This window comes from Lithobates pipiens, unplaced genomic scaffold (genome assembly GCF_037356315.1).
Source record: "Lithobates pipiens isolate NorthernLeopardFrog02 unplaced genomic scaffold, aLitPip1_a1.2 Scaffold_27, whole genome shotgun sequence".
NCBI lineage: Eukaryota > Metazoa > Chordata > Amphibia > Anura > Ranidae > Lithobates > Lithobates pipiens.
In genome coordinates this window covers 15,274,443-15,293,052 of record NW_027507788.1, presented here as the reverse complement: position 1 = coordinate 15,293,052, position 18,610 = coordinate 15,274,443, and the positions used below count along the sequence as shown (strand labels likewise).

General features: G+C 44.3%; 1 protein-coding gene across 5 annotated transcripts in view; it reads right to left on the bottom strand.

Annotated features, from left to right (window-relative positions):
• Nucleotides 1-4,099: 4,099 nt before the first annotated feature.
• Nucleotides 4,100-18,610, bottom strand: part of LOC143933570 (phospholipase A2 inhibitor and Ly6/PLAUR domain-containing protein-like) — a 31,631-nt gene continuing 17,120 nt past the window's right edge. For 2 of the 5 annotated variants that reach the window (XM_077456515.1, XM_077456517.1), the window contains exons 2-7: nucleotides 15,024-15,112; nucleotides 13,892-13,970; nucleotides 11,881-11,997; nucleotides 8,169-8,318; nucleotides 7,203-7,343; nucleotides 4,100-4,434 (exon numbers count right to left, since the gene is read on the bottom strand). In XM_077456515.1, the coding sequence (XP_077312641.1) occupies nucleotides 4,295-4,434; nucleotides 7,203-7,343; nucleotides 8,169-8,318; nucleotides 11,881-11,997; nucleotides 13,892-13,943 (600 nt within the window). In that variant the 5' untranslated portion in view covers nucleotides 13,944-13,970; nucleotides 15,024-15,112 and the 3' untranslated portion in view covers nucleotides 4,100-4,294. The remainder of the gene's footprint in view (nucleotides 4,435-7,202; nucleotides 7,344-8,168; nucleotides 8,319-11,880; nucleotides 11,998-13,891; nucleotides 13,971-15,023; nucleotides 15,113-18,610) is intronic. The other 3 variants (XM_077456513.1, XM_077456512.1, XM_077456514.1) reach the window with 2 other exon arrangements.

Genomic DNA, 18,610 nt, shown 5'->3' with positions numbered 1-18,610 from the left:
AGGGCCCATTTTTTTTCGTGTGTAAAAGTACTTTTTTTTTTTGCTTTTAAGTATAAATATGAGATCTGAGATCTTTTTGCCCCCAGACGCCTCATTATAGAGGACCTGTCATGCTCATTTCTATTACAAGCGATGTTTACATTCCTTGTAATAGGAATAACAGTGATCAAAAATGTTTTTTTTGTTTTTTTTTTAAAGGGACAGTGTAAAAATAAAAAGTAAAATAAATAGAAAAAAAATGTAAAGAGCCCCATCTCTCCGAGCTCTCGCACAGAAGCGAACGCATACGCAAGTCACGCCCGCATATGTAAACCTTTTTCAGATCACAAATGTGAGATATCGCCGTGATCGTTAGAGTGAGAGCAATAATTCTAGCACTAGACCTTCTCTGTAACTTTAAACTGGTAACCTGTAAAAAAAAAATTAAATGGTCGCCTATGGAAATTTTGAATTACCGTCGTTTGTCGCCATTCCACAAGCATCTGCAATTTTAAAGCGTGACATGTTGGGTATCAATTTACTCGGCGTAACATCATCTTTCACAAAAAAAATTGGGCTAACTTTATTGTTTTTCCGTGATGCGTCCCAGGCGGTTGTGGGCTGGGATCAACTTCTGCTGGGATTGTGATTCCAGTGGAAATTATATTAGGCACCTGTAAAAACTAGGTACCAGCTCCCTTAAAAAAAAAAAAGTGCCAAAAGGGGGAAGATGAGGGGGGTAGAGGAGATAAAACGGAACTTCCTTTTTTAGGTGAAGTTCCCCTTTAATGTTAATCTGGTTGTAAACCTTAAAAACACCCCGTGAAGTGACTGGCCTCAGGTAATACACAGAGATGATGCAAATCCTCCTACATAAGTTGTATCTTTTTATCTGCCGCTCTCTCTCCTCTACAGTACATCCATTAAAAGTATAGAATTGCTAAAGTTTGTCTGAGCTTTCAGAAAGCAGAGGGCGGGTCACTGAAGTTACACTCTGCAGAACCCAGTGAGGAGTGCTCTGTGAGCTGATTGGAGGGAAGGGACACACCTTCCTTCACACAGGAACAGAGCTGAGGCTCTCAATCACAGGCTGTGTCCTGGAGGTCCCTCCCCGGTCACCTTTGTAACTCTTGATGTCAGGAAAACCTGCCAGGAAGACACACTCTCCTCTCCCATCATTCTCCTTCTCTTCCATCTACTGTAAAGTATTTGTAAATGATCACCTTGTAAAACAACCCATTCAATTTAAAATAGAAATGAAAGGAAAAATATTTGTGTACAGATATAAAAAAATAAAATTTAAATAAAATTTAAAAAGTTATAAAAAAAGTGATCATATTCCCTCTGATCTCAGCTGCTCAAAGAGGTGGGGGGGGGGACAACAACAGTACACTGGCTGTGTGTGTGCATGGGGGGGGGGGGCGGGGGGTCAGGACAAGTCTGATCATTGGAGGAAAGCAGACAGAGTTCTCAGCATAGCTGGAGAACTGACTATGCTTTGCTCTCATGATTAGTGTGGTCAGTTTTTACTAGGAAAGCAGAGGGGACTGGCAGGAACACCAGGGACATAAAGGAAGCAATACAAAGAGAACAGGAGACTTTCTCATACAAGTACATGGTACAGCAGTCACATATCAGGAATATGAAGTGTTGGGTTTGCATTAGACATGTGCAATTTGTTTCTAATTAGTTTAACAAATTTCAACAAATTTGTTATCTCGGAAATATCCGAATTACCGAAAACCCATTTAACGAATTTTTCTGAACATTCGGAAATTCGAAAATAAGAATGAAAATTCAAATGAACGAAAATCCGAAAATAATAACTAAAGGATAATCACTGAACTATTACCATTAAATGATAGGTATTGGAATTTCCTCGAAAAGTTTGCTGTTAGTGTACATAACGAATACGAATTTATCCGAAGTTACGAATTATCCAAAATAACGAATGCCGTATCTAAACGAATGGAAGGTAACAAATTAATAATAATAAATAACAATAATAATAAAACATTTTTATTATTATTATTTATTATTACTGTATTTTTGGCGTATAACACGCACTTTTTTCACCCTGAAAATCGGGTGCAAATAGCGTGTGTGTGTGTGTGTTATACGCCAATACTACAATATTATTTTCCTCAGAGGGGACAGGGAGGGGGGACGGGACGAGCGCCATCAGATTATATACAGTGAGAATCTCCTGTTTACTTGGCGGCCTCGGTAATAGGAAGTCCCGTCTCCTGGGCCATCATTGGACCACTGTTCTGTCTATCATAGGAGATTCTCACTGTATGTAATCTGTCGGCGCTCATCCCGCCCCCCTCCCTGTCCCCTCTAGGCTTCGATGATAGCAATGGTGAGTCTGCTTCATTGATGGCAATAGTGAGTCTGCTTCATTGATGGCAACGGTGAGGCTGCTGCATTGATGGCAACGGTGAGGCTGCTGCATTGATGGCAACGGTAAAACTGCTGCATTGATGGCAACGGTGAGGCTGCTGCATTGATGGCAACGGTGAGGCTGCTGCATTGATGACAACGGTGAGGCTGCTGCATTGATGGCTAAAGTGAGGCTGCTTCATTGATGGCTATGGTGAGGCTGCTTCATTGATGACAATGGTGAGGCTGCTTCATTGATGACAATTGTGAGGCTGCTTCATTGATGACAATTGTGAGGCTGCTTCATTGATGGCAATGGTGAGGCTGCTGCATTGATGGCTATGGTGAGGCTGCTGCATTGATGGCTATGGTGAGGCTGCTGCATTGATGGCTATGGTGAGGCTGCTGCATTGATGACAATGGTGAGGCTGCTGCATTGATTGCAATGGTGAGGCTGCTGCATTGATGGCTATGGTGAGGCTGCTGCATTGATGGCTATGGTGAGGCTACTGCATTGATTGTAATGGTGAGGCTGCTGCATTGATTGCAATGGTGAGGCTGCTGCATTGATTGCAATGGTGAGGCTGCTGCATTGATTGCAATGGTGAGGCTGCTGCATTGATTGCAATGGTGAGGCTGCTGCATTGATGGCTATGGTGAGGCTGCTGCATTGATGGCTATGGTGAGGCTGCTGCATTGATGGCTATGGTGAGGCTGCTGCATTGATGGCTATGGTGAGGCTGCTGCGTTGATTGTAATGGTGAGGCTGCTGCGTTAATGGCAATGGTGAGGCTGCTTTATTGATGGCAATGGTGAGGCTGCTGCATTGATTGCAATGGTGAGATTGCTCCACTGATGGCAATGGTGAGGCTGCTGCATTGATTGCAATGGTGAGATTGCTCCACTGATGGCAATGGTGAGGCTGCTGCATTGATGGCAATGGTGAGGCTGCTGCATTGATGGCAACGGTGAGGTTGTTCCACTGTTGGCAACGGTGAGGCTGCAGATGGGCACTGACCCTTATTTTGCTTCAAAGCTCCTTATTTTAAAGTTAAGTTTTTTTTCCTGAAACTTCCCTCTTAAAATTAATTTGTGCATTATACGACTGTGCGTGTTATACGCCGATAAATGCAGTAATTTGTTCCGTTCCATTTGTTTAGATGCAGCATTCGTTACTTCGGATAAAATTTGTTTTCGTTAAGTTGACTAACAGCCGAATCTGAAAGGAAATTCCAACACCTATAATGTCAAAGTTAGTTATTATTCGTTTTTTTCAAATTTTCGGATTTTCTTTCTTATTTTCGGATTTTCAGATTTTCTTTCTTATGTTCGGATTTTCGAATTTCGAAAAATTACGAATGACTCAAAAATGGGAAAAAAACAAAAACAAATGAACGAACTTTTGGGCAGTGCACATGTCTAGCTTACATATTCTTTAATGCCTCTAATTATAATAATAAGAATAATAAGAATGATAATAATAATGCCCACTCTCTCTTCTCCCATCATTCTCCTTCCCTTCCATCCATATGGTGTAAATGTCTCTAATAATAATAGTAATAATATGAGTGATAATAATAATGCTCACTTTCCTTCCAACCATATAAATGCCCATAGTAATAATATTATGAATAATAATACTCATTTTATTCTCCCATCATTCTCCTTTTTATCCATTCCCACTCTTCTCTCTATAATCATTCTTGACCATAGACAGATGCATTATACCCCAAAGAAGTAAACAAAACAATCTGTATTTATCAAAACAAACAAGACAAAGCACAAATGACTACATCAAAAAAAAAAATTTAAAAAAATTTAACGTTTAAAAAAAAGAAAAAAGAAAAATCTTTACTTTGGGTTATTGTATGTAAATGAATAGATACTTTAACGGAAAAATAACAGCAGTCAAAGTCAGATTTTCTGTGGGCCTTTAGAAGCTTCTCTTGAGACTTATGTTTCCACTGGTGCAGGTATAGGTAATTCCTTCCGACTCTCCGTCATTCGTGCGGCCGAAGACGTCACAGAGGGATTGTGAGGCACAACCACGAAAAGCTGTCGATACTGATATGGCTGGACAAAAAAAAAAATGACCACAGAAACAACAATTTTAAACATTTTAAAAGATAAATAAATTTTAAATTAAAACATTTAGGCTAGGTTCACATTGCTGCGATGCGGGAACGCCGCGAATCCGCGGCGTTTTCCCGCATCGCATTACTCCCGCCGGCAGTTCACACTGCCCTATGCGGACGGCTGGGGGTGTCAATGTTATGTTAATGACACCCCCAGATCCGTCGGCATATCGCAGTGCGATCTGCCGACTCGCACAGGAATCGGATCGCATGGTGTGAACCCCCATGCGATCCGATTCCGTTGCGGACCCAAAAAAGGGTCCCGTGCGAGTTTGCTGCGGGACCGCTGCGAGTTCAGCCATACTATCTGTATGGCTGAACTCGCAGCGCTACGGAGATCGGATGTGATTTGCTGTGCGAATCACATCCGGATCTCCCCCCGCAGCGGTGTGAACCCAGCCTAAAACTCTACCTAAATCTTTACAGCAAGAGAAATATTTAAATCAACATCTTAATAAATTCAAGTTTATAATCTTAGATATAATATTATTATAAAATAATATTCAATGTATTTATCTATCCATACATACAGCATCTAACAAAAGTGAGTACACCCCTCACCCCTCATATTTATAAGACTGGGATGCCAATAAAGTGCATGTGTGTGTAACGGCAGATGTCATAATACTTTTGGTAATATAGTATAAAAAAAATTATTGATTTTTTTCCAGGAGTGAGACGAGAAGTTCTCATACACTCATATATATATATATATATATATATACATACACTCATATAGTTCGGTACACAGTGCACTTCTCTTTTATGCCACAAGATGTCCTCAGTCTTCCGGGTTCAAATAATAACCAGCATCATTTTCCACGGAAGATTAAAGCTGGCCACACACTGAGCGAAGTTTGGCTGGTTCCCAGTGAAGTTGCCAAAATTATATTTGTAGGCACCATTTTCACAATACACTGCACTGTATAGCTTGGATGGAGGAATCTGTTAAGGTTTTTTTCTTTCAGTATATGGCCAGCTTAAGGATATACTATAAATTAGGGTTGCACTGATATCACTTTTTAAGACCGAGTACAAGTACCGATACTTTTTTTCAAGTACTCGCCAATACCAATTACCTATACTTTTCTTATGTTATGTGACAGTGGCACATGTGTCAGTAGTTTTTTTTATTTCTAATTTTTTTTTTTACAATTACATTTTGTTGACATTTTTTTTTTTTTTAACAATTCTTTCTTTCTTTCTTTCTTTCTTTCTTTCTTTCTTTCTTTCTTTCTTTCTTTCTTTCTTTCTTTCTTTCGGGGGGGGGGGGGGGGGGGTTGTTTGAGTGGATGGTGTCAGTGTTTTTTTTTTTTTTCAAATTAGTTTTTTACAATTTAACTTTGAAATAGTTATTACAAATTTTTTCTTTTTTTTCATCCCTGTTTTTGGGGGGGGGGGGGGGGGGGGGACTTTGTTCAGATGTCAGGGACCCAAACACACCCCCGATATCTCCCCTTTGAGGCGACAGAAAATGGGACTGAGGAGAGATTCCCCAGTCCCTTTCTCTGCAGCCTAAGCACTGAAGATGAATGGAGAGGAGACAGAGGCTCCTCTCCATGCTGAAGCACATTTTACGATGATTTCCTTTATGAATGGACAGAGTCAATGGTCACTGACTGTGCATTCGGAATAGGAAGGAGCCGGTAAATGACAGATTTAGCGTCTCCTTCCTCCTCTCTCTCCATCCTGACAGATCTGGGGCATGGGGGGACCGGAGGAGGACATGGGGGGGCTGGAGGAGGACAGGGGGACTAAAGTAGGATGGGAGGGGACCAAAGGAGGATGGGGGGGGACTGGAGGAGAACATGGAGGGGCCCAAAGGAGGATGGGGGGAACCAAAGGAGGACATGAGGAAACTGGAGGAGGACACGCAGAGACTAGAGGAGTTCATGTGGGGAACAAGGACATGGGGAGACCAGAAGAGGACATGGTGGGGATCGGAGGCGAACATGGGCAGACTGTAGGAGGACATGGAGAGACCAGAGGAGGGACTGGAGGAGGACATGGGGAGACTGGAGGAGGCCTGGGGGGACCAGAAGAGGACATGGGGGGACCGGAGGAGGGACCAGAGGACATGGGGGGACCGAAAGAGGACACAGAAGGGGGCCCAGAGAACAAAACGGATTGGGACCCAGAGGAGGACACGGGGAGCACAAAGGGGGACATCCGGGGGGTGATCGGTATGGCGGGGGGGGCAGTTACAGGCACCAATCTGCATGACAGCCGCAGGAGGGAGGGGAGGAGAAGCGGCTGTCATAAAAGCTATACAGGGAGAGCGGTGCTTGTAACTCCCCCCACCGCCACACCAATCACCCCCTGAGGCTGCCCAAGTATCAGGTCAAGCATCGAAGCATTTGCACAAGCACAAGTACTCGTGCAAATGCTCGGTATCGGCACTGATAACCATACTAGTATCGGTGCAACCCTACTATAAATGTAGGGTGCCATAGTTCCGTGCCCTGAGGGAACAGCAACACAGCGCCCTCCATTTACAGTGTATTGATGTAGAAAGCAGTACCAATTCTATCACGTCAGCGTTGTGCTCTACATAATGGAGCGCCACCACTGGAAGGAGGACTGTAGAGGACCCTGCATTTCATGTGAACGGTCTGAACACACAAGGAGAGGAGGAGCAAATTAACACAAAAAAAAAAGGGCCCCAAGTCACAAAGAGATAAGAAGTTTTGGATGTGTGATCTATACCTGAAACTTTTATAGTCTGGGTAACACACATGGTCTCATTGCCTTTACATTGCATGGTCATAGAAGCAGAACAGAAGGTGGATTCGGCATTCACGCAAGATGGACACACCAAACCATTCCATACCGAGCTGACCTCCGGCACTAAGAGAGAGAGAGAACAGAGACAGAATGTCACCAGAAACTGAAAAAAAATGTATAAATAATATTAATAAAAAAAAAAAAATGTATAATATATACACATCAAATAACTGGAAAGACCAGTGCTGCCTATCAGTGCCACCTACCAGTGTCCACCAGTGCCACCCATCAGTGCCCAATTCATCAGTGCAACCTGTGACCACCAGTGCCATCTATCAGGGACCAGTGCTACCTATCAGTGCCACCTACCAGTGCCCATCAGTGCCACCCATCAGTGCCCACCAATGCCACTTCATCAGTGAAACCTGTGACCATCAGTGCTGCCTCTATCTGAGTCCACCAGTGCCACCTATCAACACCCATCAGTGCAGCCTCATCAGCGCACATCAGTGAAGGAGAAAAATTATCTGTTTGCAAAATTTTATAGCAAAATCTTAAAAATGATTTCAAAATTTGGGGTCTTTTTTGTTTATTTCGCAAATAAAAAAATGATAAAAATGTCACATGGGTACAGTGTTGTATGACCGCGCAATTGTCATCCAAAGTGTTAGAGCGCTGACAGCTGAAAATTGGCCTGGGCAGGAAGGGGGTATAAGTGCCCCGGTAAGCAAGTGATTAAGGAAACTATGTTCAGCCCCTCCCACCAAACATGATCCATCCCCATTGCATAGAGAAGCACAGGGACCAAGTGATGGGTCTAAAATACGGTATGTAATGGCAACGGGAAGGTTCTATATACATAAATTTCATTGGCATTTTGATGTTGGGGGAAGACCAGAGAAGGCAAAATATCAGCTTTAAAGTACCATATAGAAGGGAATGACTTACAGGTGGGTAATTCCGGGACGCAGTTGTCGGTGGTGCAGCAGGAAGTAGCCATTCTTACCCTCCCATCCTCAGGAAGGCTGGCAGTGCCAGTTATTCCACATACCCTCTGAGCGCCACAGGACAGGCTGTACAGAGCCCAGGGGTAGCCTCCTGAAATTGGACACATTCTGTTACATTCAGCATTGAAAATAAGTTCAGACAGTTGTTCATTATACAGGATTTCCTGGAGGATCTGCAGCCTCACTTCGGCCATTTTTCTTTAGATTAACTTTCTTCTGGTTGGTATCTAATGCATTGGGGGTCCTATTCAAAATGAATGATGCCGCAATGCAGTGGCGCATGTAACATTTATTACCGTAATGGGGAACCCCACCCCTACCAAACTATACAGGGATACAGGAAAGAGTCCCAAACCCCACACACCTACACAACCTGATGGTTGACATAGTATGAGCAGCCTTAACCAAGCTTAGTCCAGGCCAAACCCTCCCCAATGAGTTTCGCCCCATGGGTGGGACGAAACGCGTAGGAACTAGTTTGAACAGGTTGAATCGGTATGTGGGGTTTAGGACTTCTCTTTCCTGTATCTAGTGCACTGAGCTAGGACAGGCTCATGCCAGTTAGCATCCCCAGCATGAGTCCTCAGACTGGAACACAGGAGCCTGGAGCGGTACCCCTTCATTTTTTTTTATGTAAGTACCAGTCCATGGAGCCCATTTTTTTCTTCCAGGCCTAGTGTTCTTCTTTGTTGTTCTGTTCCCATGCTGCCATCTTGCCCTGACATGCCATGCTCAGCTTTGCCAGACTCCTTGTCTGCGCATGCAGCAGGTCTACATCATGACTGGGAATTACATGAACATCCCACGCATGCATAGACACACAATGCAGCGATGCATGTAACATTGATTACCTTAATGGGGAACTCCACCCCTACCTAGATATTTTATTTTTATACACTACTAAATATCCTCTGTATTGAAATAAAAAAAAAGCACAACTACTAGTCCTGGGATACAGGAAAGAGAAGAACCAAACGCTGCACACCAACACAATCCGATGGTTGGCATAGCAAGAGCAGCCTCAACCTAGTTCCATCCACGCCATGCCCCCAACACAGTTTTCCCCCCATGGGTGGGACGAAACACGTCGGGGCTAGGCTGAAACTGCTCATACAATGCTGACCGTCAGGTTGTGTTAGTGTGTGGCATTTGGGCCTTCTCTTTCCTGGATCTAGTGCACTAAGCTAGGACAGGTTCCTTCCAGCCAGCGCCCCCAGCGTGAGTCCTTAGATTGGAACACAGGAGCCTGGAGAGGTACCCCTTAGTTCTTTTATAGAAGTACCAGTTTATGGAGTCCAGTGCTGTTCTTCTTCCAGGCCCAGTGTTCTTCTTTGTTGTTCTTTTCCCATGCTGGCATCTTGCCCTGACATCCCACTCATGCGCAGACAAAGAATCTGGCAAAGCTGAACGGCATGTCTGCATCATGGCCGGGAATTGCATTAACATCCCACGCATGCGTAGACACACTATGCAGTGATGAACGTAACAGTTATTACCTTAACGTGGAACTCCACCCCTACTTAGCTATTTTATTTTTATACCCTTTTAAATATCCTCTGTATTTAAATGGGTGGGACGAAACACGTTGGAGCTAAGCCAAAGCCACTCTTACTATGCTGACCATTGGGTTGTGTTGGTATTGAGGGTTTGCGACTTCTCTTTCCTGTATCTAATGCCCCCCAGCTTATATAATTCGATTGGAACACAAGAACCCTGAGTGGTACCCCTTAGTTCTTTGATGCGAGTGCATGGAGTCCAGCATTATCCTTCTTCCAGGCCTAGTGTTCCTCTTTGTTGTTCTGTTCCCACGCTGCCATCTTACCCAGATACCCCCAGACATCTGACAAAGCTGAGCGGCATGTCTACATCATGGCTGGGAATTGCATGAACATCCCACGCATGCGCGGACACATCACTCAGCTGTGGCAGGTCCCATAGACTAGCAGAGGACTGCTTTTTTTCTGTGCATGTATGGGAGTCTTGTGCGATTTTGTCCATGTGCAGGCATGGCATTTGGCTCTGCCAGGTCCTATAGCCCACACAGTCATCACCGCCTAGGTATGGACGCAGGAAGCAGGTAGCAATAAAAAAAAATGGTGTAACAGGTCGGGGGAGGAGTCATAGGATACAAAGTCATATTTATGGGCGGAGTTCTGCATTAATGTTACTGTAGGAAAGGGGGAGTGGGAAGAATCTGGGACCAAACTAGGTATTGGGTTCCTGTGCTGATGGGAAACCTTCTGGAAGAACATTTATAATATGCAAGACTCCCCATTTTCTTGGGCCCTCCCGAATCCACTTATCAACTATTTTGCAGGCAGTGCGGGCTCGAGGGGCATCTGCTTTGGGCCCCATAACAATGACTGGTGCCTGGGGCAGCTGCCCCTTTTGCCCTGTGTTAAAGACAGCCCTGCCACTACTGTAGTGTACTTACCTTGGGTGTGCAAAAGTGATAACATTTTCCTTCTTTTTTTTTTTTGCAAATATCAAAGTAAAATTTTTACAAATTTTCTGTTAACAAACCGTTTGCAATTTATTACAGAAGAACAAAAGGCTGAGAAGACTCATTTATGGATCTCTGTTACCAACTACGCATTCAGGATCTAGCTCCGCCTCCAGTTCTTAACCACTTGCCGACCGCTGTCAGCAAATATACGTCGGCAGAATGGCACGGCTGGGCAAAGTAACGTACCCATACGTTACTTTGAAATTCCCACCGTGCGCGCGTACCTGGCGCAAGCTCCGTGACCGTGCCCGTAGGACCTGCAAACTCGATCGCCGCGGGGGAAACCCGCGACCGTGTCACGGAGCTGAAGAATGGGGAGATGCCGATGTAAACAGCATCTCCCCGTTCTGCCTAGTGACAGGACACCGATCGTCTGCTCCCTGTCATCAGAAGCAGTGATCAGTGTCGTGTGACTGCTAGCCCATCCCCCAGACAGTTAGAAACACTCCCCAGGCCACATTTAACCCTTCCCCGCCCCCTAGTGGTTAACCCCTTCACCGCCAGTGACATTTTTACAGTAATCAATGCAATTTTATAGCATTGATCGCTGTATTAATGCCAATGGTCCCAAAAATGTGTCAAAATTGTCCGACGTGTCCGCAATAATGTCGCAGTCACAATAAAAAAAAATTAAAAATAAAAAAAAATAAAAAAGATGCTGATCACTGCCATTACTAGTAAAAATAGAAAAAAGATTAATAAAAATGCCATAAAACTATCCCCTATTTTGTAGACGCTAGAACTTTTGAGTAAACCAATCAATAAGCGCTTATTGTGATTTTTTTTTTTTTTTTTTACCAAAAATATGTAGAAGAATGCGTATCGGCCTAAATGTGGAAAAAGCATGTTTTTTTATATATTTTTGGGGGATATTTATTATAGCAAAAAGTAAAAAATAATGATTTTTTTTAAATTGTCGCTCTTTTTTTGTTTATAGCGCAAAAAATAAAAAACTGCAGGGGTGATCAAATACCACCAAAAGAAAGCTCTATTTGTGGGAAAAAAGAGCGCCAATTTTGTTTGGGAACCACGTCGCACGACCGCGCAATTGTCAGTTAAAGCGACGCAGTGCCAGATCGCAAAAAGTGCTCTGGTCAGGAAGGGGGGTAAAATCTTCCGGGGCTGAAGTGGTTAAAGGGGAACTCACCTGCTTCAAACGAGGTGTATGTAACCAGACAGGCAGAGCCAGGAAGACAAGTCTTGCTGGGGCCGGTGCACGAAGTGTCTCTTGTAGTTCCGCATAGCCCGCAGGACAGCGAGGAACCTAAAGTCAGAGAGATCTGTGAAAGTCTGTACACGGGGTCATAGCAAAGACATTAAAATTTTGAAAAAAAATAGACAAGCTGAAATGGCGCCCAAAGCGAAGACGCCAAAATGCACATATTTCTGGCACAAAATATTTTCATTGTAGTTCTGCTAAAAAAAATATCCAATTTTTTTAAACTTTAAACATGAATACATAAAAAAAAAAAAAAAAATAAGCAAAGAGAAGGTGAAATAGGTAATAGAAGGTGAGTAGTGCTAGCAGGGGGTTAAGCGTTCATTTATATTTAATGAATGCCGCATCTAAACAAATGGAATGTATCAAATTAATAATAATAAAAGTTTTTTATTATTATTATTAATTTGTTACATTCGATTTGTTTAGATGCGGCATTCATTATTTCGGAATAATTCGCAACTTCTAAATTCGTATTCGGTACATTCACTAACAGCCAAATTTTAAAGGAAATTTCAATACTTATAATTAGTATTAGTATTATTAGTTAGTAATAATTATTATTAGCTAGTTATTATTTTGGATTTTCGCTCTTATGTTCGTTTTTATTTCTGGATTATCGAATTTTCACATTTCCGAACTTTCGGATTTTCTAACAATTCGCTATTAACCGATTTGTCGAAATTTCGTCGAAAAACTAACTCGGAATGAAACTAATTGCACATGTCTACTTTTTAATAGTCGCTGCGACATGAATTGCGGCTACCTGAATGGTTCCCTTGCTAGAAATGGGTTGCGACTTGTCGTGAGATTTGGAACTGTCAAGCCGCATGACGCAGCGGCAGGGCTGGATTAACAGCATCATGTGCTTGGTGCTGAGGATTTTGGTGGACCTTTCACTGGGCACACTTCTGTGTTTCTAAGAGCCCGTATTGGCATGTGCCCAGACTCTAAAGGGTGCATGTCAACTAGGGAAGCCTGGCATCTGACTTGCCAGGTTGCCGTAAGGGCCATGCATTGCGTGCACTCTGAGCTGAAAGAGTGCAGCAGAGAGGGCCTAACACTATGGAAGCCTCAGAATTCTGCAAGAGCCCTGCACTGGCATGCCCCAGGCTTCCCGTTAGCACTTCTCATGCTGCGCCCATTATCTTTTCCACCACCCTGCCCAGGCGGTGCATGCGGAATGCAGGGCCTGTCAGGGGAGAACTCTGTTGGCCCATTGCTTTTCATAAGCAGTGTGTTCTTTTTGGGTGGCTGGGCCTATATTAAGGTAGGGGCCTGGAGCGGCAGCTCCAATAGCCCCTACGTTAATCCAGCCCTGCGCAGCGGTGTGAATGGGGGGCTTAATGCTTTATAAACAGACACAGATCTGCATTCAATTGTAACTTTTATATCTGCCTGGATGCCGGTGTCTTGTCAAATAACGTCCTCCATTCGATAGTGTCCGCTGCGTACTGCGCATGCGCAGTACACAGCAACACAGATTCCGAAAATTGCCGAGGATGAACGGCGCCTGCGCCGTGAGTCCAGGTTCTAGCCCCACCATCCAAGTGGACATAGAGTAGGAATAAAAAAGAGCCGAGCCCGAAGCGTGGCGAGCGAAGCGAGCCTGAAGCGTGGCGAGCGAAGCGAGCCCGCGAGGGGCCCTCTAATATTCACAACCCTATGTCCGCTTGGATGGTGGGGCTACCACCTCCACCTCCACTCACGGCGCAGGCGCCGTTCAGCTTCGGAAAGCTTCGTCTGCTCCGTACTGCACATGCGCAGTATGGGGCGGACACTATTTGATAGCCGGACACTATACGGCAGAACACCGGCTTTGATATTTGTTATGTATTTAGAATAATGTAACTTCTTTAGAATAAACAAAATTATAAAAAATATACACAAAATGTCATATTTCCTCTAAAATTTAAAAAAAAAAAAAAAAAACACTCACCAGATGGTACCAGAGCCAAAAAGATCGGGAGAATCCAAAAAATGGTCGCCATTATTGATGTTTTCTCTTCCTTGGGCTGCTGTAAGGTAGATGAGTATATTCAGTTAGGCGTTCAGGTGTATTGATTACTTACCCAGCTGTAGATAGAGAAATTTAAAGCCCAACATCCCAATCTTGACGTTTAGGCTCTGTTCACACTAGTGTGACTTGCCATGTGACTTTGGACACATAAAGTCGCATTGACAAGTCGCAGCCCATTTCTTTCAATGGCGCCCGTTCCAATCTAAGTGACTTTAGTCGTAGCGTCTTTTAAAAAAAAAAAAAGGTTCCTGCGCTACTTTGACGCAAGTTCCTTGCAACTCGAGTGCCATCGAATGTACAAGTCGCATGAAAAATCGCATGAAAGTCGCCCTAGAAATGACACTACCTTGGAGGACTGGAGCGACCTCTGAAGCTACTTCCGGTTCTGGGGCATAAAGGATTGAAGTCAAAATGTGTTTTTTCTTTTTAGGGTAAAGGAGTGATCTGAAGTCTTTTTGACCCCGGATCTCACAATAAAGAGGACCTGTGGTGCTTATTTCTATTACAAGGGATGTTTACATATATAATAAAACTGATAAATAAATAAATAAAATAAAAAGGAATTGTGTAAAAATAAAAAGTAAATAAAATTAAAGTAACCAAAAACAAACAAAAAGTAAATAAATAAGAAAAAAAAAGTAAATCGCCCCATCCCTCCGAGCTCGCACGTAGGTAAGTCGCGCTCACATATGTAAATGGTGTTCAAACCACACACGTGAGGTATCACTGCAATCAGTAGAGCGAGAGCAATAATTCTAGCACAAGTCCTCCTCCGTAGCTCTAAACTGGTCATCTGTAAAAATGTTTACAGTGTCGCCAATGGAGATTTTTAAGTCCTGCAGTGCGTTGCAATTCCACGAGTGTGCGCAATATTTTAAAGTGTGACATGTTAGGTATCTATTTACTCGGCGTAACATCATCTTTCACATTATATAAAAAAAATTGGGGTAACTAATAAAATAAAAAATTAAATAAAAATTGGGGTAACTAATGGGATTGTACTTAGACATGAAGTGAATAACAATGAATCATCTATCTTCAAAAATGTTACCGTAAGTTTATTAGTTAACCACTTCCATATTGCAGAATGTCATATAACGTCCTAGGCTTTCAGTGGAGATATCTGACTGATACCTGCAGCTAAAAAAAAAAAAATATTAAAAATGCTTCCATCTCCTCGTGCTCGCACGCAGAAGCAAGCGCATCAGTAGGTATCGCTGCAAACGCAAGAGCGAGAGCAATAATTCTAGCACAAAACCTCCTCTGTAACTCTAAACTAGTAGTAAAAATTTTAAAGTGTTGCCTCTGATTTTTAAGTACTGAAGTTTGGCGCCATTCCACGAGCGAGCGCATTTTTACAGCGTGACGTGTTAGGTATCTATTTACTCGGCATAACATCATCTTTCACATTATGCAAAAAAATTGGGATAACTTTGGTGTTTTTTTAATTCACGGATGTGTTTTTTGTTTGTTTTTTCCAACAAAATTATGTTTGAAAAATTGCTGTGCTATACGGTGTGATACAAAAAATTGCAATGGCCGCCATTTTATTCTCTAGGGTCTCTGCTAAAAATATATATATATATATATATATATATATATATTTATATATATATATATATATATATATATATATATATATATATATATATATATTTATATTTATATTTATATATATATATATATATATATATATATATATACACACATACACACCGTGTGATATAAAAAATTGCAATGACCACCATTTTATTCCCTAGAGTCTCTGCTAACAAAAAAAAAATACACACACACACACACACACACACACACACATTCATTGTTACGAAAAGTTAACAAACCTAACGAAAATTCGTATTTTGTACTAATCCAAATTGAATTTCGGACACGAATTACGAATTAATTTGAATACAAATTTATTGACGGCGCACATGTCTAATAAATATATATATTTATATTTATTAGACATGTGCGCCGTCAATAAATTAGTTCGTTCCGTTTCATATTAGAATTAATTCGTAATTCGTGTCCGAAATTCAATTTGGATTAGTACAAAATACGAATTTTCATTAGGTTCATTATGATGAATTTATCATTATGAGGGGCTCCCACCATCCCTGTGCTGTGATGACTTCCTGTTTTTTTTTTTAACTTCATCGTAACGAATAATCGTAATTAACGAACATTCTCGTTTCCGATGTAACAGAATTAGGATCCGAAATCCGTAAACTAAATTTCGTACAAAATTCGGAAGCATAGCAATTCGTATTTCGGATCATCCCAAATGTACGAATTTACAGTTATTCGTACAAAATTTCGATTCGTACGAAAACTAATCGCGCATGTATATCCCCACGGGAGTCTACGCCTCTAACCCCTTCCCCCCCCCCCCCCGTGCTGTCTGCTGGGAAACACACGGGTCCCAGAGAGAGCGCGGACCATTCGGATTGCGTATCGCGACTCGCGCAAGTCTTCATTGCCCGATACTCTTACTGAAGATGGCGGCGGCGGTGGCAGCATCCGAGGACCAAGGGACGGTTGGGCCTCGGGTGCCGACATCACGGGAGCCCTGAACGGGTAAGTGTCCTTATTTTAAAAGTCAGCAGCTGCAGTATTTGTAGCTGCTGACTTTGCAGGACTTCTGCTTTAAAGTCGCTTGGTGCCTTATGTGCATTTAATTAGCATCAGAGGTGGCAACCATACCTCCACCTCTCATGAAGCCACAGTGCCCAGGGCAGTCGCCCCTCCAACCCACCCCTTGTACCTGAGGGAGGGCACGCATTGCAGCATCCCCCCTTACCTTGTTCTCTTTGCCTTAGTAGTCCTCTGCTCAAGCCAAAGTTCCTATAGTAGTGTGAGAGGCATTCTCCCCCCTCTGTGCTCTCTGTGTCCGGCCTTTACTGGGAGGAATGTGGAGGAGGAGGACACAGATAACCAGACACCCCCACATTGACTTTGAATATAACCATTGAGATGGAAATGAGAGTCCCTCCTATGATCCTTATTAACCCATCACCCATACCAGCCTTCATTGTGCCTATAGGTGTCCTATACACCTCCATACAGGAGTGTCCCCCCCCCTCCCCAGGGTCACTCCTATACACCTCCATACAGGAGAGTCCCCCCCCTCCCCAGAGTCACTCCTATACACCTCCATACAGGAGAGTCCCCCCCTCCCCAGAGTCACTCCTATACACCTCCATACAGGAGAGTCCCCCCCTCCCCGGGGTCACTCCTATACACCTCCATACAGGAGCGTCCCCCCCTCCCCAGGGTCACTCCTATACACCTCCATACAGGAGCATCCCCCCCCTCCCCGGGGTCACTCCTATACACCTCCATACAGGAGAGTCCCCCCCTCCCCGGGGTCACTCCTATACACCTCCATACAGGAGCGTCCCCCCTCCCCAGGGTCACTCCTATACACCTCCATACAGGAGCATCCCCCCCCTCCCCAGAGTCACTCCTATACACCTCCATACAGGAGAGTCCCCCCTCCCCAGAGTCACTCCTATACACCTCCATACAGGAGCATCCCCCCCCTCCCCAGAGTCACTCCTATACACCTCCATACAGGAGAGTCCCCCCCTCCCCAGAGTCACTCCTATACACCTCCATACAGGAGAGTCCCCCCCTCCCCAGAGTCACTCCTATACACCTCCATACAGGAGAGTCCCCCCCTCCCCAGAGTCACTCCTATACACCTCCATAAAGGAGCGTCCCCCCCTTCCCCAGAGTCACTCCTATACACCTCCATACAGGAGAGTCCCCCCCCTCCCCAGGATCACTCCTATACACCTCCATACAGGAGAGTCCCCCCTCCCCAGAGTCATTCCTATACACCTCCATACAGGAGAGTCCCCCCCTCCCCAGAGTCACTCCTATACACCTCCATACAGGAGCATCCCCCCCTCCCCAGAGTCACTCCTATACACCTCCATACAGGAACATCCCCCCCCTCCCCGGGGTCACTCCTATACACCTCCATACAGGAGAGTCCCCCCCTCCCCGGGGTCACTCCTATACACCTCCATACAGGAGCGTCCCCCCTCCCCAGGGTCACTCCTATACACCTCCATACAGGAGCATCCCCCCCCTCCCCAGAGTCACTCCTATACACCTCCATACAGGAGAGTCCCCCCTCCCCAGAGTCACTCCTATACACCTCCATACAGGAGCATCCCCCCCCCTCCCCAGAGTCACTCCTATACACCTCCATACAGGAGAGTCCCCCCCTCCCCAGAGTCACTCCTATACACCTCCATACAGGAGAGTCCCCCCCTCCCCAGAGTCACTCCTATACACCTCCATACAGGAGAGTCCCCCCCTCCCCAGAGTCACTCCTATACACCTCCATAAAGGAGCGTCCCCCCCTTCCCCAGAGTCACTCCTATACACCTCCATACAGGAGAGTCCCCCCCCTCCCCAGGATCACTCCTATACACCTCCATACAGGAGAGTCCCCCCTCCCCAGAGTCATTCCTATACACCTCCATACAGGAGAGTCCCCCCCTCCCCAGAGTCACTCCTATACACCTCCATACAGGAGAGTCCCCCCCCTCCCCAGGATCACTCCTATACACCTCCATACAGGAGAGTCCCCCCTCCCCAGAGTCATTCCTATACACCTCCATACAG